The sequence below is a fragment of the Aspergillus nomiae genome (assembly GCF_001204775.2).
Source record: "Aspergillus nomiae NRRL 13137 chromosome Unknown contig00129, whole genome shotgun sequence".
In the NCBI taxonomy this organism is placed as follows: Eukaryota; Fungi; Ascomycota; class Eurotiomycetes; order Eurotiales; family Aspergillaceae; genus Aspergillus; species Aspergillus nomiae.
In genome coordinates, this window is record NW_015378184.1 from 1 (window position 1) to 20902 (window position 20902).

The 20902-nt window shown below is 48.8% G+C and overlaps 7 protein-coding genes across 7 annotated transcripts; 3 read left to right on the forward strand and 4 right to left on the reverse strand.

The window, feature by feature from the left end:
* Positions 1–1197, reverse strand: ANOM_006232 (WKF domain-containing protein; the record flags this gene model as incomplete). Its single annotated transcript, XM_015551489.1, has 1 exon — positions 1–1197. A coding segment is annotated over one exon (1197 nt), but the record flags the coding sequence as incomplete, so codon positions are not given.
* Positions 1198–1681: 484 nt separating this feature from the next.
* On the reverse strand, positions 1682–7780 carry ANOM_006233 (spindle pole body component (Alp6); the record flags this gene model as incomplete). Its single annotated transcript, XM_015551490.1, has 5 exons — positions 1682–3462; positions 3512–4735; positions 5853–6124; positions 6179–7301; positions 7747–7780. 5 exons carry the CDS (start codon positions 7778–7780, stop codon positions 1682–1684), a joined length of 4434 nt encoding a protein of 1477 aa, XP_015406989.1.
* A 2533-nt stretch (positions 7781–10313) lies between these two features.
* On the forward strand, positions 10314–11030 carry ANOM_006234 (uncharacterized protein; the record flags this gene model as incomplete). The annotated part of the gene is made up of 1 exon (XM_015551491.1): positions 10314–11030. One exon carries the CDS (start codon positions 10314–10316, stop codon positions 11028–11030), a length of 717 nt encoding a protein of 238 aa, XP_015406992.1.
* Positions 11031–11189: 159 nt separating this feature from the next.
* On the reverse strand, positions 11190–11741 carry ANOM_006235 (hydroxyisourate hydrolase; the record flags this gene model as incomplete). The annotated part of the gene is made up of 1 exon (XM_015551492.1): positions 11190–11741. One exon carries the CDS (start codon positions 11739–11741, stop codon positions 11190–11192), a length of 552 nt encoding a protein of 183 aa, XP_015406993.1.
* A 473-nt stretch (positions 11742–12214) lies between these two features.
* On the forward strand, positions 12215–13644 carry ANOM_006236 (ATPase get3; the record flags this gene model as incomplete). Its single annotated transcript, XM_015551493.1, has 5 exons — positions 12215–12387; positions 12454–12898; positions 12955–13180; positions 13207–13543; positions 13602–13644. Exons 2-5 carry the CDS (start codon positions 12512–12514, stop codon positions 13642–13644), a joined length of 993 nt encoding a protein of 330 aa, XP_015406990.1. The 5' UTR covers positions 12215–12387; positions 12454–12511.
* Positions 13645–17418: 3774 nt separating this feature from the next.
* On the reverse strand, positions 17419–19051 carry ANOM_006237 (eukaryotic translation initiation factor 3 subunit E; the record flags this gene model as incomplete). The annotated part of the gene is made up of 3 exons (XM_015551494.1): positions 17419–17581; positions 17652–17846; positions 17910–19051. 3 exons carry the CDS (start codon positions 19049–19051, stop codon positions 17563–17565), a joined length of 1356 nt encoding a protein of 451 aa, XP_015406991.1. The 3' UTR covers positions 17419–17562.
* A 147-nt stretch (positions 19052–19198) lies between these two features.
* Positions 19199–20546, forward strand: ANOM_006238 (mitochondrial 54S ribosomal protein mL49; the record flags this gene model as incomplete). Its single annotated transcript, XM_015551495.1, has 4 exons — positions 19199–19351; positions 19426–19603; positions 19743–20134; positions 20199–20546. 4 exons carry the CDS (start codon positions 19199–19201, stop codon positions 20247–20249), a joined length of 774 nt encoding a protein of 257 aa, XP_015406994.1. The 3' UTR covers positions 20250–20546.
* Between the last annotated feature and the right edge of the window lie 356 nt (positions 20547–20902).

Sequence of the window (20902 nt, forward strand, 5' to 3'; positions counted from 1 at the left end):
CTTCTTTTTGCTGGCAGCAGCATCGTCGTCGCTGTCGCTGTCACTGTCACTAGAGCTTTCACTCTCACTGCTGCTTGATATTTCCACAACAGCAGTCCGGTTCTTCTTCTTTTTCTTCTTATTTGCTTGGTTCTGGTTCTTCGCGCCCTTTCCTTTCTGTGCCAGAGGCTTTGGCTTCTCGAAGATGAACAGCGTGCCATTGACTGCATACAAGACGAGCTCCGCTCGCTGTCTCATCTCAAGCTTCTTCAACGCATCGCCTTCCAGCTTATCCGTAGATCCAGTCGTATTCAGCTCATCTTGTTTGCCCTGGGACAAGTATTCCCTGAAAGCGCCAACTGCACTATTATAGTTCTCCTTCTCAGACGGGACATGTTCCTCAGACTCATCCACGGCGCTTTCATCCTTGTCATCGGATGAAGCCTCCTCAATCTCTGCCTTCACGGCCTCCTCAGCAATCTCACGTAACCGCTGCTTAGCACCTTCACTCTTCAAGCCCTGAAGATACACAAGAAGAGCAGCATTATATTGAGTCGGCACCTGCTCCAACGAAAGAACATGTTTAAAGAGATGTGTTTCGCGGTTCTTCTGAAACTTCCACGCCGACCGATGTTTGTAGTAAAGACTCAGGTAGGAGAGAATAGGTGTCTCATGAATCTTCGGGGACGCATCACTCGCTGAATCTCCAGCGGCCGACTGATCCCTCTTCTTCTTTTTCTCCTTCTTCTTCTTCTGCTTCTTCCCTCCATCCTCGGCGTCGGCGTCGGCATCGGCATCCATATCGACATCGCTTTGGGCATCACGACTCGGCACCTCCTTCTCCTCTACCTCAGTCGAGAAAGACACCTTCTTCTTCTTTTTCTTGCGGGACTCGTCGTCTTTTTCCTCAACTGCAGGTTGTTCTTTTTCATCCCGCTCATCGTTATCATCATCAAGTCGTCGTTTTTTGTTCTTGCGCGACTTCTTATCCTCTGGCTCGGGTTCGGCTTCGGCTTCAGCATTACTCCTCTTCTTCTTTGAATCTTTCTTCTTTTCCTTTTTGTCCTTCTTCTCCTTCTTCTCCTTCTTTTCCTTCTTTTCACCCTTATCTGTATTTTCCTTCTCCTCTTCTTCGGAGTCCTTGGCGTACTTAAGCTTCAAGCCTAACTTTTTCCACGCCGGGACGTGCGACGGCTGGGAAGATTCTTCGCCGGACATTGCGACAAATTGCGGTCTCCTTTCGAAACCTCCACGAAAAAAAGGTCGGTCGCGTATATGAAAAGACTCTGGGAAAGCGATGGAGAAAAAGACGCAGTTAGCGCCTAAGTGGTGGGTGTGGGTTGTGCGAATTGAACTTTTGAATTGTACTGTAGAAAGTTTTGGGAAATTTTCCACGTGAGTTGCGGAAGTTTAGCAACACCGCGGAATTAGGTTAATTTATTTTTTAGGTCCGCTCCATTTGAGTATATGATTGGGATTTACGTGTGTATTTCTTCCAGCTTAAACCTCTCTCATATTCACAAAACATCTTTTAGTATGTAGGTAGATGTATCAATGACCGTAAAATCATCGCTTGCATTATCTATTCATGCCATTAAACTTTGTCCTTCCGATTCCTTTACTCCAGTTTCACAGTCCCAACCCTAGCCTCATCAAAGATGCGAACCCACGATGCATTTAAATGGCAAGTATATTATGGTGCTCATACACCAGAGCCACTGGCGCTTTCCACCCCGTTTGGATCTCTTCTCTCTTTCTTCATTTCCTTTTGTGCAGTACCTTCTGCTGCCTTGCGGCGGAGTCGTTCCCTGTCTCGGGAACTCGTCGCTGTCCTCCGCCTTCGCACCGGTTCGTAGAAGTCGTTGAAGTTCATTACTACAGCGAGGAACCGCATGTCTACATCTGGTTGGTATGCTAGGTCGCCCAGGAGTGTATTCAACCGCGACCGAAACTCGGCAGACAGATCTCGGAGCCGGACACGTAGGGACGAAAGCATGTGGTCGTCTGCAGAGAGGTCCTGGCCTATGAGGGACGATGGTGTACCTATATCATCGGCAGAGTTTCCAACGTTCGGCGTGGACACCGATGACACCGAGTTTTGGTGTCCACGAGTGCGCCGGGATGAGAGAAGGTCGCGTTCTGTAACGCCCCATCGGCCTTGTGCGGTTCGCGTTTCGATTTTAGCACTGAGTTCTTGCCTTCGGGTGAACTCGGCAACAGAGAAAGAGTAGAGCCCATCGACGGCATCTTTATATGCGAGCATGATCTTCAATATCTGGTGTAATTGAGTCAAGAAGCTCTCTTCTTGATGCTTGTTTGAGGACGAGCTCTTAGACGAAGATGAGGAGCCTAGTAGACCCTTGTGTGTAATCGAATCGAGATATTTGGTGTGTGCTTCAATCAGATCATCCAGCGTACATCCTGGCTTGGAGATAGATGCTTGCAACTGATCCCAACTGGCCTCAATGACTTCGAACAGGATGTAATATTGTAATTGGCAAACAAAATGTATCATTTCAGCAATGACGCATCTTGCTCCCTTCCAATCAGGCCCTACCTTATCGTCGACACTTCTCAGTACTCCTCTGGCACCGGTCATACATCGTCGCCAGGTGCTGCCCAGGGCAAACTCGACCCGTTTCACGCGCCATAGGAAATTGAAGACTTTCAAATATTGAGTAGAACCCCAGGGTGTAATGACTACATCAACTGGCGCATCTATCTTATACTCGAGCGTGAAACAGTCCCAGCCAATCTCACCGTGACTGAGTTCGAGCATCCGGGCATCTAGTCGGCGAAGGACATCTGACGAGTCATATTGAGCATTCGAAGCACGAATAGCATGCTCCAACTGAGCCGTGAGCGTATGTCTGTACTGGGAATTAGCGGGACGGTCGAGGTTTGAAGCCAGTGATTCCATCAAGAGGGCGATGAAATCACCCTGTCCCAGTAACAGGTACTTCTTCAGCGCCCGCAGATGATCGAAGAGCTTGAACTTTTCATCCATGAGGTAAATCAGCCGCGCCATTGTGGATTTATATGCCTCATCGATGGATGTTTCTAGACTTGCTGTGTCGCCGTACCGCAACTCTTTCGAAGTCTCCTTTGAATAGGCTTCTACCCATCCCGAGTCCCCACAGCCGTACCTGATGAAATTCAAGGATTTTCCTATCAAAAATACTTTTTTGGCAAAATCCTGCGTAATGATGGATGGCACCAAATCATCGTCAAGCTTATACTTGTCTTCCCAAACGCTTGTCGCGATGCGCCGGGGATCAGTGCTTGGACTAGCCTCTGGCTCTACTACAAAGAACTCTTGATATGGATCTGAAAGCTCGCCATCATAGATCCATAAGCGCAGCATATCATAGAACGGACGCGTAACATGTGTAAGCAGTTTCTCAGCTAGTGCGCAGACGAAAGGATCACCGTGAGAAGTCGAGAAGCCATGTATCATTGATATAAGTTGGCCGCCCTTCTTGTCTAAAATGTCGTTAGTAATTGAATTGCTAACGCAAATCAGATCACTTACTCTGAGCTTCTTCGACGATCACACTCATTAATCTCAATGCCATTGTCGCATCTCTTGTCCAAACTACGCATCTTTTCAGCGTAACCCCGGTTTTGGCGACGCTGGCGGGAGAAGTAGAAGCTTCAGGAGCGGCCAGCGCCCTTCGAATCTCCCCTTCCAGTGTCGCAACTAACCCAAGATACGAACGGAGCTCATTTGAGAGAGCTGCTCGCAAACTCTGGTTCACCAACCCCCCACTGGAACTTTCAACAAAAGCCGACAACTTTCGATATAGTAGGCCCGGCTCGGCCAATGTGTTCAGAAGGGATATCAAGGGGATGGGCAGAGTCGGCGGGAGTTTGACGGTAGAGGAGGACGTAAATTCGAGGTTTGATGACGATAAGCCCTGAAGGATGAAAGGAAGGTCGCGCAAAAGCCCATTTTCGACAGGTCGAGCTAGTTTCTGTTGATTGTCTGGAGCCGGCTGGGGCGGAACGGTTCTCTGTTCCTCCGTCTGGATGTCTCTTGCTGCAGCATCTGACATTGCGCGATGCCTCTGGTGCTCTCGAGCAACCTCAGGATCTTCATCTTCTCCCATGTCCCGTATCTCCCGTTCAGGTCGTCGCTGAGAAGCTTTCCGTTCGAGGCGCGCAGGTAGCTGTGATGCTGATGAACTGATCGCGGGGCCTTCCTCGTCTGACATTGGCCCCATCCCCTGTCGCGCTCGCTGTCCCTTCCACAACAAGTTCTGCAAATTACCTGGTTCGACAGCTGGACTCCGACTACCTCCTTCCTCCTCGAAGCTTTCATCGTAGTCGTCCGAACTCGACAGCCGATAAAGAAGGTACAAGATGGCCCACTTTTGTGATAGGACAGGTTGGGTTAGAAGGCGCGAGTATAAATTGGAGAATCGCATCGCTTTATCTGGGCTCGCATTCTCACGTAGCAGTTTCCGCTTGATCAAATCCGACGCGTTGTTGATATTCTCCCCCCCTGCTAAGCTTCCTCTACGAGTGATCCCCAGGCCTGCTCCATTTGGCGATGTTGGATCATTGCTCGAATTGGAATAGGCATCGAGTATTCTCCATGAGTGTTCGAGGTTCTCCTGTTGTCGCACTGCGAGGGCCTCGTATTCTTCGTCGGGGAGCTCATCTTCCGTGGCAGCGTAAGAGAATCGGTGAGTGAGATTGTCAACGAGCTGCGAGAGGGCGTCCTCAATGCGACGCGGGCGCGTAGAGTGACGAGCTGACATAATTAGCAACCCAGCTTTCCAAATGCTTTCCCAAGCTAGATTTATTCACGACCCCTCGTGACGTCGATGATCACCAGTGGATGTACAGCAATGTGGGATGCCGAGCAAGCAAACACAGTTAAATTCAACGCGGGGGAGTAAAACAGCGCATAGCTCCTGCCCCGAATCGCATATAATCGGCCAATGTTCAAAAGCTATCGCAATGAGCGTGCGGCGGTGGTTGCTGTTGTTGTTGTTGGTTTGCCTAGTTTGAGCTGTTTGAACCCTCCCGTGACCGCCAAGCTCTCTTTAGTTTATCCAGACTACTAACAGTAGTGGTAGCATGTAATCTGGAGGGAAGACATCCCAGCCACTACTCTACGAATCTACGTATGACACATCATTTAAGATTGAACTGATTCAATCTCAGCATGCTTGAATTGTCAAACCTAGGACCATCTGACATGCGAGTCGCTGTAGCAACACTGAACGGGAAAAGCAAACAGCCCCCAGAACGCCACCCGATTAACGCTGTATCTCGAGGAAGGAAAGAAGAAGTGGAAAAGACACATCATTCCGTGTCTTTTGAATATCAGACAGCCGAATTGAAGCCCCAAGACTAAGGGAGGCAAAAAAGACCCAGAAGACAGAAGTAAGCAATACACAAACCCCAGCCCCTTAACTCATGGACTAAGGTTTCAAGATGTAGTGTAGAAAAAGACAGGGGAGAAGTGGAAAAGAATAAAGGAGAAAGACGAAGAAAAATAGAGTAACACAGCCAAAAGAAGCTTTTGCGCCAAGTTTGCACCCTCCAGAGATTCGATAAAATCCCGTATCGCACCATCAGATTCAGCCCGTCCAATTTTTGAATTCGTATACATCATTAACACCTACCCATGCCCAGAGGCCCACGTTTTAAAAAACGGAAGCCGAATGTAACTGAAACGTAACAAGAACCCATGGAGATGGTCTGGGCTCTAGACAGAAATGGCCCTGCATCCAAGGGTGCAAAGCAAAGTAACGTTGTAAGTCGTAGCAACGCGAATAGACCAAGATCGGAGGATATTAAGATCGCAGTCTAGAAATTATTTATTCATTGTCTTCGGAGTCCCTGTGCAGGGATAGGTGCACCTGGTTGCATTCCCATGTTGCTAGGGATGTTATACGGATGAGGGTCGAATCCTGCCGACATGCCGTTCATCATCAAGGGCCCAAGTCCTTGGGCCTGAGAAACTGGGCAGTCCTTGTGTGCTAGTAAGAGCGTTTTGAGATTGACAATCTCTTCACGCAGTTGAGTGACGGTAGCAGTAAGCGCATCATTTTCTGAAGTAAAAAGTTCAACTTTTGCTTGCAAATTCGCAAGCCACTGTTTCTTTCGCTGGCGACATTTGAGTGCAGCGACCCTATCGATACCATGTCAGAAATGCACTCAGCGCCACAAATACTGTGAAACTTACCGATTCCTCTCGAGGAAATTCTTTCTCTTCTCTTCATCCGTCATCTTCTTGCTGTCATTCTGTGACTTCTTCTTCTGCTCTTCCTCTTCCTCTGAATCACCGGCATCAGAAGGAGGCTCAGTGCTACCAGAGCTAAGCTTGGCTTTCTTGTTCGACCCTTTAGCTGGAGCATCATCTGCTTTGCGCCGATTGTTCGCTGCCCCGCCAGTCTTAGAAGCCGTATTCTTTTTCTTTCCTTTCGTGACAGGCTTCGCCTGTTCACCTTGCACGTCAGACACGTCGTCACTTGTCTCTCTGCCGTTAGAAGCTCGTCGATCAGAATCGCGACCTTGATCGTTATTTTGGATGTTCTGTGGTGGTATTGAGGACTGGTTGGAAACAGCGAATTGATTGGGATTCGCCTGTCCGCCTTTGGCTAGCATGAATAGCCCATTTGCGGCATCTGCAGCATCATGATGGCCGAAGGGATCCGACTGGTTGGGTTTAATATCCATGGTCGTGCTCTGTGCTGCTTGCTCTGGATCAGATGTTGGGTTAGAGGTTGGGCCATTCAGAGCGTTTTTCTTGGCGGCGTTCAACGCAGTGCGATGAAACTCGATAGTTGAGGGAGTTGCACCCCCACTTTGCAATTGCTGCAGGAGCGCCTGGGAGTTCGGGCTCGGTGCCGGGAACATGGAGCCTCCACCACCAGGAGTCAATCCAGTGCGCAGAGAGGACTCGTTCGGGGTGGGGAAGCCTCTGCCAATGCTGTCGAAATAATCGCTTGAGCCTGTCGGACCGGCGAGCATGGCCGGGCTCAGGGGCCCAGAACGCAAGGAGTTAGACCAGCTATAACCGCCTCCGGCCGAGCTAGCACCGGGTAAGGCAGGAGACGTGAGCGAAGCGACTGGAGGAAGGATCGACTTCCCAGGTGTCTCGCCAGATGAGCCACCACTAGTGCCACCACCACCAAAGGATTGCTCAAAGGGGTTCGGTTCCAATGAAAAGGGATTGTGCACAGAATTAAAGTAATCTGGGGTATCCGCAGCTGATGTTATGGCCGGCCGCGGGGGAGGCGCCAGTGAGGTCTGGGGATCTACATCGGACTTTATGTTCTTGGTCTCTGAAGACGACGCCTGAGAGTCTGCAAAGCAATAACAGGTCCAGTCAGCAGGTGAGTAATACAACGTGACGCGACTTGAACGCGACAGCGAGGTGTATCTGAGATGGATCGGGCAGTGAAGCGTAACGGGCGACAATGAGATAACATTTCCGTCGCGTTACGGTGGTTAGGGTAATGGCAGTAAGCGATCTGATAACAGAGCCCCATCGATGACGCCAGGTGTGAGGTCATCCCGACGGCTGGAACACATAACAGAACATCTGGGGGAGTAGTGGCGTATCTACCAAGCCAGAATGGGCCAAGGCTTAATAGAAGATACAGATGTCGCAAAAACTCTCTTGCGACTGACAACTTCACGATATAAGGAAGCAAAATACCGATGACCCAAGAAAAATTCAAGCAAAAAAGAAAAGGTCATGTGCACGCACACACAAAGAAGCTCGAACTAGAAGGGAGATATACTAACCTTCGGTTTCCAAAGCGTTCTTTTTCGCGTCCATTGGGGATGTATTAATTGTATCAGCGCGATGTGTTAAGGTGCCTGTAACTGCTGATGCAACAGCTGCAGACATAATTTAGCTGGACGTGACGGTTATATTAGACAAGCGAAGGGGCCGCGCGAGTGATCAGAGAACCTAAGGCCGGGAAAAGAGAAGAAAAAAGGTAAAAAAAAGAATCAAGTGAAGACTGGTGGCAAAAATATGGAGTAATTCTTCAGAACAATACGCAAGGAGAAAAAGATAATATAGATCAGAAGGTAGGCAATGCTCTTGAAGACTGATTCAAGGCAATTTGTTGATGTCCGTCCGTTATTCTGCACAGAATCCCAGAGTAACTGTGAAGGGAAGGGAAATGAGAAGTTGTGACGTAGTCGGACTCAAAGGGAGTTTTTAGGGGGAGAAAAAAGAGGGGAGGCGGTCGAGTGTCGTGAGCTAAGCGTTTTTGGGCCTTGCCTAAAGAACTCGACTCCTGTCACGCTAAAGTGTAAAAAAGAAATTCGAAAAATAAAAAGAATTATGAAAAAATAAAAAAATTTGCAACCTTAGGGTGTGTACAAAAGGCCAACGGGTACCAGCTAAAGTGCAACCTCAAAACAGTAGAATAGGAAAGTCAGCTCTTCCTTCGCACCACAGTATTCTCTTGTCGTATTTCTCTTTTTCTTTCTTTTCTTTTTCCACTTTGTGTCTGTGGGCTGCTTGTTTCTTTTCTTCCTTTGTTCTATTATTTTTTTAAAAAAAAAAATGTTTCTCTCTCTTCTTTCGTTTTGCCTTCGTTGATTTCTAATCCAAAATTTCAAGAGCTAATTTTGATAGACGGAATGACAGGAGGGAAAGAAGGGAAACACTTGGATGGAAAAGAGCCAACCTTACAGGAGGGGAACAAAAATAATCACGGTCAAGCAGCGAATTATGCAGTCGAACACTGGGTGACCCTTACGGAGTATGTACAGGACCTGCAACAAGAACTTGGAGACAGGTGGGCACCCGGCAATACGTTTCGACCAATATGAATGACGCAAAGCCCGTGGACGCGATGGGGTGAGGGCGGAAACCACAGACCAACTCAAACCGGACACCCGTCAGTTGCGACAAGATTAGGAATGTTTCGATAATCCAGGGATAACTAAATTGTAGACGAGAAAATTGAAGAACCGACGCGACAAACAGGTCCAATTCAGAAGGGAGACAGAATGTAGGGGAGAAAAAAAAAGAGCAGAGATGAAGTCACGGTGACGACGACAGGAATTTTCTGGGATGTCGGACCAGCCGGGTGGCCGCTACAAGTGGGGAACGCCTTGGGTGGCCACTCGCCAGCGCTAGCGGCTCCACCCCTTCCAACCACTCATCGCCCTGATTACGAGCCCCACTTTAGTCGTGACTCCAGCATCCAACATGATTTTTGAATCGCCAAACTTCCAAGGCCGCAATGGGATCTGCCGTAGATTCGAAATAGCGAATCAGGATTTATGCCAGTTGGTTGTCTTTGCAGGGCGGTGAATTATTCCCGTCAAGTGAATGGTCAAATTCGCACGCGAGAGATGCAATAAAATCCTTCTAGCCACTGACGGGCCTTCATCAGGCGATAATGAACAAGGAATCGATGGTCTTCGAACCGTCGGGTCCATGCTTCGGTTTCTCAGGGGGGTTCTCGCCGTCCGGAGAATGGCACATGGAGTTGCTGATTGGGCCCTGCTGATGACGCAATGCATCTGGGACGTTCGTCCCGTGGGTTTCCATCACGTGATGCATGGTCGCTTGCTCTCGTTGGCGGGCCAGACAAAGACAAGTCGAATTTCTTGGATTGCCACTGAGGGGAGGATCTGGACAAAGCACCATCCATTGCCTCCACCCGCCCGTTCAGACTTGTCTAAGTTGGTTGGGGATGGATTAAGAGGGCGTCGACCTATTGTCGACTGGAATTTGTTTGCTTACAGTTCAACAAGTAACCTTCAAAAGTGTCGGGGGTACATGGTCGTACACTGTCTAGGCACGTATGTATGTCTCGTACAACTGGCAGTGGTTATGGATCTAAGGGTATCGCTGCATTTGCAGGCCAGTTGACGATGCACAATCCCTGACACGCTGACTGATAATGCGAATGCTAAATATTATGCATAATTGGCATCGAGTCATTCAGGTTTCCGGTTGGCAGAGAAAAAGAAAAGGGATTAGCTTTGTTTGAGATCTCGGGTGATTCAGGAATAATACGAGTTAGTTAGCCCTAGGTTTGCCGATTCGATCCTCACTGCTCGTGATCTGTGAATATCAACAAGTCCACGAATATCAGATTGACACATATGTGTACTATGCTACTACTACTTCATTCACTATCGTAGCTGCCTCAGGTGAACCAGGCAGCAGGATTTGCCCTTCGGTTCCGCCTCGTGTACCCAGCTGACAATGACAAGGCATACTCAGTAGTTCGTGGCTTCTTTATAAGATGGGGCCTGATTCTCACTTCCTCACTAGCTGATATTGCTCTCTCTTTATTCCAAGATAGTTAATCACATCCAGGACAACAGATCGGACCGAAATGGCAAAATTACAGAATATTCCAGAGATCATCCTTCTTTGCATGGAGGAGAAGTTTATCACGGCATTCAACGAAGCTCTCCCGATGCAATGGCCATCCTTCGCAGAAAACCCGAAGATCAAGATTAACGTGCTGAACATGGGACTCCATGCGGTCCCTACCACGACCAAGTTCCAATTAGTTGTCTCACCTGCCAACTCGTACGGCCGCCTAGATGGTGCCTTTGATGATGCGATCTCATGGAACTTCTGTCGTCCATATCATCCTTATGACATGCTCACACGCGCAGCGCAGCAAGTTCTCTACGAAAAATGGAGAGGCTTTGCGCCCCCAGGATCTTGCACGCTGGTCCCGTTCCCTAAAGATGTGGCAGGCACAAATGCGTGGGGCTGTAAATGGGTAGCGATTTGTCCGACCATGAGAGCTCCAGATATTGTTACGTGGGACCGAGAAGTAGTGTATGAGTGTGTGTGGAGTTTGTTATGTCAAGTGGAAGGCTGGAACCATGACCGATCCAAGGACAGGATTGATACTATACTGATAACACCACTGGCAACAGGAGTTGGACGTGTAAGTCCTGAGAGATGGGCATCACAGTTTATCCTAGCAATGAAGCATTTCGTGGATGCGTTGGAACGGCCGGAGAGGTGGAGTCGCATGGAATGGGGGGAAATTGAAAAGGATGTGATGGAGGTCGAAAAAACATGGAAAGAATAACTTTGGTGCATTGTTGTTTATCACAGTTCAGGGTCTCAGTTTACTTGAGACTGTCAATCTATGTGTTTACCTGCATACATCAATATACGTCATATAGCAGCCATTGCCTCCACCCTAATCAAATGGTGATAAGACCCCTCAGGCGCTTTATCGATAGCCTCACGATCCGCGATAAGTTGAGTAGTTCCAAGGCCCCAAGAGTACCGGCACATGATAGTGCCGCCATCCCTCCTCCCCTTCTCGGCCGCGTCCCTTCACCGTGAACTTCACCTCCACCTCAGGCCAGAAACTTTCGACTCCTTGCGCTTCATACCATGGTCCAACCTCGAATCGCACGGACCAGTGCGTCTTGCTGTCAGCTGCCGGGAGGGATGAAAGGATAGCAGGAACAGGGGCGGGGCAATTCGTCGCAGGCGTCCAGTTTTTGACACGACCATCAGCGTCGGTGGTTGCGGTGAAAGTGACGGGGCTTTGACTGCTTGAAGGGGCTGACAAGAGAGTCAGCGTCACCGGGAGGTTCGCCGCCGGAGTACCCGACAGAGTATTTAGGACGTGGCAAGTAATAGGGTCGCGAGACATTGTAGCTGATGTGCTTGTAGCAATGGAGTTGTTGACAGCGGTGGAGGATGCTGGTGGTGGAAGCAGCTGTTGTTGGTAAAGGCTGAGTCGGTCTTTGGTTCTGCCCAATTGGTCACTCGATCTCAAGTCCATCAAGGAAGAAATATGCGAGAAGAAAAGGAGAGCAATAATTGGAGAGTGGGAACTGTAAAGAAATGTCCGGTATTTTTTTTCTCCTCTATCCCCTTATATATAGACCTATGGGGTTTTTGTATCTCCGCTCTTCATGCATCGGAGACCACCGACAGTCTGTTGAACCCTTCCGGAGTATACCTTCAGTGGGGCAGCAAATTGTGATATTCCAAGTTCACATTGTCAAATTCCAGTACATAAGACCTTCTCACCGGAGCTCGAAACTCTTGGGTGTATTAATTTTATGATTGACATGAGAGGAATCTCTTGGAGTGTTTTCGAAAACGCATTGTCACGCTTTCATCGCATTGACTACACTTTCTTTGGCGGGGGACCATCATGGAAGCCTCAGGCAGGACGGTCTCCGCACGTGCCACCTTTGACCGACAGCAACAACGGGGAGTTGTTTCTTAATTTCCAACTGCCGCGGCCGCTTGTTCGAGAGAAGACTCCTTTTGGTTCGATCTTAGGTTCGGAGATTTCTCCTGGATTTTCGAAAGCGCGAACAGCTTAGTCCCAGCACGTACAGCTTTTCAGGCTTATCTTCCGGAAGCTTCGATCGTCGCAACCAAAAAGTTTTGGGTCTTGCGGGGAAACAATCTACGTGGTAAACTCGACTCCATAACTGTTCATTGTTCCACTGAGCAACAGCTTACCTTTGGTCATTTTCTAGTCCATTGAATCTCAGTTGTCTGTCTTATAGATTCTAGCCAATCCACACCGGCTTCAGGATGTCTACTGCCGTCGTACAAGCCGACGATCTCATGGAGCCTTCGCTCCAGTCGATTGTCAGCCAGGATACCCTCCGCTGGATCTTCGTTGGTGGTAAAGGAGGTGTCGGTAAAACAACTACCTCCTGTTCTCTTGCGATTCAACTGGCCAAAGCTCGCAAATCGGTTTTGCTCATCTCGACCGACCCCGCACACAACCTCAGTGACGCCTTTGGGCAAAAGTTTGGAAAGGAAGCCCGACTAATCGATGGGTACAACAACCTCAGCGCTATGGAGATTGACCCCAATGGCAGCATTCAGGACCTGCTGGCCAGCGGCGAAGGGCAGGGCGACGACCCTATGGCTGGATTGGGCGTTGGGAACATGATGCAGGATCTGGCTTTCAGCGTAGGTTTTTCAAGGACTGCCGAGTGCTCATGGTGTGCCGCGACTAATCAACATAGATTCCCGGTGTTGATGAAGCCATGTCCTTTGCGGAAGTCCTGAAGCAAGTCAAATCTTTGTCGTATGAGGTTATTGTTTTTGACACCGCCCCCACCGGCCACACCCTGCGTTTCCTTCAATTTCCCACCGTGCTTGAAAAGGCTCTTGCAAAGCTTTCGCAGTTATCGTCTCAATTCGGGCCCATGTTGAACTCCATCCTTGGCTCCCGCGGTGGTCTGCCGGGTGGTCAGAACATTGACGAGCTTTTACAGAAGATGGAGTCTCTCAGAGAGACCATCAGCGAAGTCAACACTCAATTCAGAACCCGGATATGACCACCTTTGTGTGTGTCTGTATCGCTGAATTCTTGTCTTTGTATGAGACCGAACGTATGATCCAGGAGCTGACAAGCTACAACATTGACACACACGCCATTGTCGTCAATCAGCTTTTGTTCCCCAAGCAGGGTAGTGAGTGTGAACAGTGCAATGCACGGAGGAAGATGCAGAAAAAGTACCTGGAACAGATTGAAGAACTCTATGAAGATTTCAATGTTGTCCGGATGCCGCTGTTGGTTGAAGAAGTCAGAGGAAAGGAGAAACTTGAAAAGTCAGTTTTTGTTGAAACTCACCAGACAGAAAATAACCTCAGTACTAACTATCTGCAGATTCAGCGACATGCTCATTCACCCATATGTCCCCCCACAGTAAAATTGCTCTGTGGCAATGTGCAATAGTTTCACCCGGATTGTCGCACCCGAAGAAGATGTGGAACGATATTCGACAAGGATTTCTCGGTACATGAGGATTCGCTATCTACTACGAAGCACTTTATTACGGAATAGCCGCATGTTTGTTATGAAGGTCGTCAGGTTGGGGATGGCACAGATAAATATGCAAGGTGAGGTTTTCAGCGAATTGTTATTATTGGGATGAGTTATGAGAAAGAATAGACAGTAATGCACGAAGCGTTTCATGCTTGTATGGCCATGTCGATCCTCAATATTATCTACACTTTGGACATCAATGCTTAAAGGAATTTGGTTATCATTTATTTTTCTACCTTTCTTTTCCTTCCGTTGCATTCGTGCCGTCCGGCCATCAACGATCAACCATCATCTTGTTCGCCTCACTTCCGCCTTCTTCAGGCTCGAAGAGCTTATCACAACTTACAAATGTGGGCCTTTGAAAAAGCTTTATTTAGGTTACCGCTCAAGCATCGTTCGCGGATGAGCAGATCGATAGGCCGAAGTCTCGATTGCGCCTATGCATGGCCTTCTCCACTTGCAGCCTGTCCCGCTCAGAAGCAACTGTGTGCTCTGGACTTTGGAGATGACCTCAAATGCCTCATTCTTATCCGGGTCAGGCCTATCCATTTCCGAAATGCGGCTTCTCTGAAAGATGACTGTTTATGAGCGCGTTGAGACTATCGAGTAAGGAATACACCGCAACGAGCCATGCCCATGTCAAGTGCACTATGCTTGTCACCCCTGGTTCCTTGGTACTTTAAGAGCAAAATCAGTGAAAGGACGCGAGCTTGTTGGACGACTGGGTACACTGGGCAAGAGGCTTACCCATTGCCCACCAGCCAAATGAAGGGCTGACATGCGTTTTCTAACAATAGCCCTTTCACAAATGTCAAACAGCTAGATGGGTCTGAATCTGTTATACTGCAGTATATCTATTGCATCCGGAGCACGAGAACAATAATCTCCGCCGCCTCACCCTGTGACATTTCGCTTGATGGCCCAGGCAGCTCAGAGCAAACGACGTTCAACCCGACAAGGCTGGCCCTGCTACGACAGTCCACGTCAATAGCATTATAGACGTTTGCTCGCATGTGGACCTTCCTGGTGAACAGGGGTTAGCGGGTCCCCGGCCAGATGTCGTAAATTCTTAAAGCAAACAATCCAGTCGAAGCCAAGGGAGTAAGTTAGCCCTTATCCAAGATAAGTATCAACATTTTCCACGTGGGTCTCGAAGATAGACTGAGAACTTGTAAGTCTTGCAAACATGTCGTACTCTATCTGAAGATCGAGAGAAATCTTGACCGCTACCTACCTACCTTAGGGTTACATGGTAGGAATGTCCCTTTCTCAATGGATCCACACCTTTTGCCCCGAGAGGCCTAGAATGAAGCTTTCTAGCCAGGGACTTCGGCAGGCATAATGTCCAGATCCGTTATTGGGATCCACGTCTTAATTTCGCACTTGGTTCATATGCAATCACGGAAATATATTTGCCTGAAAAAAATTCGAATGTCACGGAGACAGAATAATTTTCAAATGTAGTGGATTCCACGGAGTGTGCACGAAAGCTTTGGATACTGCTTGTGTTTCCTGCAGGTGTCATTCTATTGTCAGGGTCTTTTAGGCTTGCCATGCATGAATCCCTGGACCGTAATAATCTCGTCCTGGTCTAATGGATCTACAAAACTTGCAGACGGTCACAGACACGACCCTTGAACGTTCGATCAGTCCATGGAGCCACGGCATTATACTAGAAAACAGACCGACTTTGGTGGTGCATATTCCCTGCAGACTTGGCAAGGATTTCAGACGAACAGGAGCGAAAGCCTAGGCGTTATAACCCCGGAACTAGTGGCGTTACTGGAGGACTGCTCTATTTGCGGATGGCGATGAGTCAAGCCTCACTTTTCCCGGCGAAAAGGGTTGGATAAAAGAGTGAGGCGGTTTCCCGAAATCCGACATCAGCAGCATGCGAAGTGGCCTCTCAGCCATATTCCTTTCGTTCGAAAACCCACGATGGTTTTCTTAGCTGCGTAAGTGCGATCTAGCCTAGGGTTTCTCCCTTTGGCTAATCTTCCTCCCCTTAGTGATCGCTGCGACTGGCTAGTATATAATTTCTCGGCGTTTTCGTGGTTTAAGTGATATATACACAGTACAAAACGCTAGGCCTCTCATACACTTTCTACTTAGTATCCCTTGCATGCCGGACACTATGTTGGATGCTTATAACCCTAAGTACCTCGTAGAGACTCGCAGTCATCGTTATCACCCTCGCAGACTACTCAACCCCAACCCCATCAACCCTACTTACACATATACCAGTCTCCCAAAGACAAGAAACATATCGATGAGGATGTCTCAAGTTCAACAATACTGGCTACCAGGATACGGTCTATCACGACACATTGTCCTCGGACATATACAATACTTCCTAGGGCCGTCAGCATCAGTCAGACCATACACATACCAGGTATAATCACCACGACCACTCCAGCACAAGCTATGAGATAACGGGCCTAACAGCTGAGTCTGCCACCAAAAGGGACGCGAAGGCTATCTAATAGTCGGTGTACCTCTAACGAGGGTCTGTGTCCCTTCTCCGGGCTTTGATCGCGTGACCACATCACTGACATTTCGACCAGGAACAAATCGACGATCTTGCGGCCATGTCACGAGAGTATGAACGGCAAGAGACCCTTCGGATGGCGGGCGACGAAGCATCCACCAGCCATGCTGAGCCCTATATCAATGAGATCGTGCCCGTTCGAGCTTCGGGGCCGCGCAGACGTCCGTTCGACTACGAAACTCGACGTGGGCGGTAATCACCTAAAGAACAACAACAACCAATATAGATAAAAAGAAAGTCTCCGGTTATGTCATGTGAGAGATATCCTTGATTTGTTTTTGTTAAGCGTCTTGGTCTGCGCCTCCTCGCTTTTAATGAAATTTAGAATGATTGTTTGCATTTTTGATATTCACATCATACATCTGTCAGAATAGCCATGTCTCTCTGTGTCTCTAACGTTGAGATGAAACAGAGGAAGAGACAGGATGCTAATCTTCATCGTTCATACAGTCCGCTTTTCCTCTGTCCAACCTTTTTACGTCAATCAAAAGCATGCTCACATGTCTCTCCTGCTGCATTCAGCTCTGTAGCTTAGATCTAGATAATAATATCCCCCTCTTGTTAGGTGCGTTCGCCCTAACTACGTCGTCATATGTTCTAGTTGACTACTAGGAGTAGTTAGGGCTTCTGCTACCGAGTCCCTCGATATTGAAGCTCTAAGACGTATTCTTGACCACGGGGGGGGAATGTCAAGATAGAGAATTGTATAGATAAATGGATTAAGTAAAACCACCGGGTTATAATTCCACTCATCTCTATAGATCATTCGTAACAGCATAGACCAATCACAGGGAAAGCAGGTTTTGTATCATAGGAACAAATAGAAAAGGGGATCAGTCCGTTGCCCTCCCAATCCGCAAAAGAAGAAGAAATACTGTACTGCTCTTCCTTTCTTTCCCTCTTTCTTTTTGAGTGTCCCTTTTTTTTTTCTGTCGCTTCTCTCCTTCTCTCCTTTTCGCTTGTTTAAGCTCTCCCAGCAATGTAAGACTTAATCGATATTCTTTCAATCGAAATATTTTCTGAACAAAGGTTCACGACAGGAGGTGCCAACCAACTAGATCGGTGCAAGAGATTAAAAGACAATTGGAAAAGAAAGAGAACATGAAAAGTGGACCACCTGAACGCCAGCCTGATGCCACTCTGCTTGGTCCCATCACTCAAGAAGCCCGCAATCCGCGGGGGAATACTAAGCATAAACAGAACCAAAAAGAGAACGGTAAAAGACGAATTCTTGTTTTATAGCATAATGTGTGTTTATTTTGCGACGGCCGAGCTGGATTAATACCGAAGTTAGTTGCCTGGTCAAACTAGGTAGAGTTTTGATGCAGAAAGTTTCAACGAACCTCAAAACTTGTGTCCGGAAGAATGCGCCCTTGGTCTTCTCAATAACCTGCTGGTACACCGACTGAGGGGGGTGGTTCATAATCACTGTGCCCTCCTTATAGTCGATCTTGGCATCGACTCTGGTGTCGCGGATGAGGTTGACAATCCACTTCTCACCCTCATCCTGGTTCAGGCCGAGACGAGTGGAAAGATCCCTGTATCACGTTAGTTCCATTTCTATCCACCAAAATTGCAATATTCGGTTCTCAGTTACATACTTGATATCAATCCGTTGGTGGATCTTGCAGTAGCTCTCAGAGATAAGGTGACGGGCAGCCTCGACGAAAGCATCGGCCGCAGAGACAAGGAAGAAGTCGCTCCGCAACACATCCTCGGCCTCACCCAGCTTCTTCTGGGCTTCCTCGAAATCGAAGTCGATGTACAAGGCCTTAACAAAGTCGGTGATGGGGTCGGAGTATTCGTAGCCCTCCTGGCGGACAACCCGGATGAGGTCCTTCAGCTGCTTCTGATAGAGACTGCTGTTCTTGTGTGCACGGCCGCGGTTGGTGATAACAGCGGCAGCAAGGTACCGCAGGATCCAAGGGCAGTGGGTCTGAATGGTGTTGATATAGGCAGGGGAGAAGAAAAGGTCGGTCAGGACATCGCGGGCGGGATCATAGTTGAAGAAGGGGAAAAGAGACCAGTGGATCAACCAGGAGCGGTTCTGGAGCTGACCCAATGGGTTGTTGAATAGGCGGGTTTCGATCGACTCCTTAACCTTCTGGACCTCCTCCATGGCAGCCTCCCAGCTGGTGGTCAAAATCTCCGAGGCAAGCTTACCCCATGTGGCCGAGGCAACCTTGTCGTTGTCGGTGGAAAGAACACGGAATTGGTACAGCAGCTCGGCAGCGTTACCGTAGCTACCGCAGCTGTACTGGAAGCGGCCATAGTCGAAAAGGCTGTTGACCATCTCGGTGGTAACGCCGTGCTGTTCCTCGAGGAACTTCAAGTTGGCAACCTTGTCACTTCGCAGGTTACCGACGACATCCTCATCCTGAAGCAATTCGGTGATCTTGGCGCTCTCCTCCTGGTAGTGTTGCAACTTAGCGAGAACCTCCTCCCTCTTCTTGACAAACTCATCGGGAATGGTATCGGAGTTGTTGATTTCCTGCCACAGGTTGGCGACATAGTCGGTCATGTTGGTGTGTTTAAGCAGCTCATATTTCGCCCGCACGGTCTCCTTATCATCATCCTGGCCGGAGCTAAATTCGAGAAGAGGGAAAACAAGATGGCGGTCGAGGAAGGGGATCAACTTGGGTAGCAAATCATATTGGCTGGCGATCTCTTCAGCGGTCTTGGGGGGGTGAGCGGCGGCACCGCTGAGTAAAGTCTCTGCGGAAGGGGGAATGTTGGCTGCCATGGTGAACGACTGACGACGGCGGCAGCGTCTCGAGGGAAGATAAGGAGGAAGGGGAGAAGAGGGCGTGGACCGGGGAAGCAGCGAGACGGTGCGATCTCTGACTGAAGTCAGTGTGCGGCGGTCTTCTGGTCTTTTGCGCTGGCGAAAATGTGGGCGGGAGGGCTGGCGGTCGCGCTAGGCCCGGTTGGGGCTAGCGCGCAGTCTCCGCGCAAGAAATCGCTTTTCATGCAAAGATCGGAAGACACTCGTTCCTCTCTTACAGCTGCTGTTGCCGCGTCGTGCTATTCCCCTCAACCTTGGGTGATTCGGTGTTGGGTTGTCTGTCTCGGATTCAACGCCTTGGGAACGTCTCCTGTTGCTCTTCCCTTCCATAGATCTCTCCTGGACCGATGGCGTCCTTCCTGCAGGCCCGTCCCGTCTGCTCGGCCGTTCGCAAGCAGTCGACGGTTCTACCTACCTATCTTCAAAATGCTTCGCAGTCCATTGCTTCTACTTCAAGGACATGTAGCTCATTCTCTACACTATCTTCATCCTCTAGATTGATCAATTCTCGTAAGTAGTACAAGGCATCCGCCGATCCCATGCCTGGTCCGGTCGAGGACAAGCTATCCCATCATAAAAGGAAGAAAAGAGAGGCACCTGGGAGTGGACAAGGAGAACCTTCAGAGGAAAGCTAACTGATCCGCTTCAGAACATCCCCTCCGGTCCCTCCAACGCTTCAGTCCCCGCTCCGCAGCCCCTACACAGCAATGCCGGACCTTCCTGGTACAATTAAACCGCCAGTCCCAGACCCTGAAAGAGAACACCCCTTCGACCACTACACCCCTCCCATCATCGGCCAATTTGCAACTCACAAATCTTCCTTACTTCATTCGTCGTACTGCCTCGAACCAACTTCCAGTTTACCTGGTCACCAAGGCCGGTGGTACCAAGCAGCAGACTAAGATACAGAAGACCGAAGGTGACCTGGATGCTTTAAGGAACGACCTTGCACAGTATCTGGGTCTTGAATCCGGCGAGCCTCGCTCTCCCAAGAGTTCAGACATCACAATCAACCGTCTTAATGGACACATCATTGTCAAGGTACGCTTTTGCCATGTGTCCCCTAACAGGGGCATCGTATGATGCTAACATATGCACGCTGCAGGGCTGGCGAAAGCCTGAGATTCAGAAATTCCTTTTGGAGCGTAATTTTTAGAAGATTGAAGATCAAAAAAGTCCTGGATATGAGTAATTTGCATGTTCCTCTCCATTGTCCTCCACTATCCGCTCGATCAACGACTTCCCTATCCATCTTCCAGGCAAAAGTTTGAACCAGAAGGTTATATGTCGAATCCGCCACAGGGCACACGGACACTCAAGTCTGCCGAAATCAATCATGTACAAGTGGAAAGTAGACTGGAGAGAATACCGGCAGCAGACATCTGACCGAGAAGGTCTTTGCTCACCATCGGCGGAGGATGGTCCCATTAACTTTCTACTGCACCCCTTTCCTTTTTTTCCTCTTATCTAGCTTTATTTGCTTTGTATTATTCTCCGTGCTGGGTGTTCTGTCGCATTTTCAGTTTTGTTCGTGTCGTCGGAAGTTCGGCTTGTGTTCTGGCATGTTTTTGCCAATTTCTCACTTCCTGATCTCACCTCTCCATCTGCTTCGTGCCACTCTTCTGTATCTTTGTACATTTCAATGACTTCACGGTTGCTTTTGCGCTAAGTCTGTGGCTAATGTCGACGAGTGGCTGGGTTCTCGTGGGCAGAGTATAGCATGCGCAAACAGAATAATTAGGTCTAGGCAGGAAATATGAATATGTCTCGATAGACACTAGTGTGGCATCTTTATATAACACATTTGGA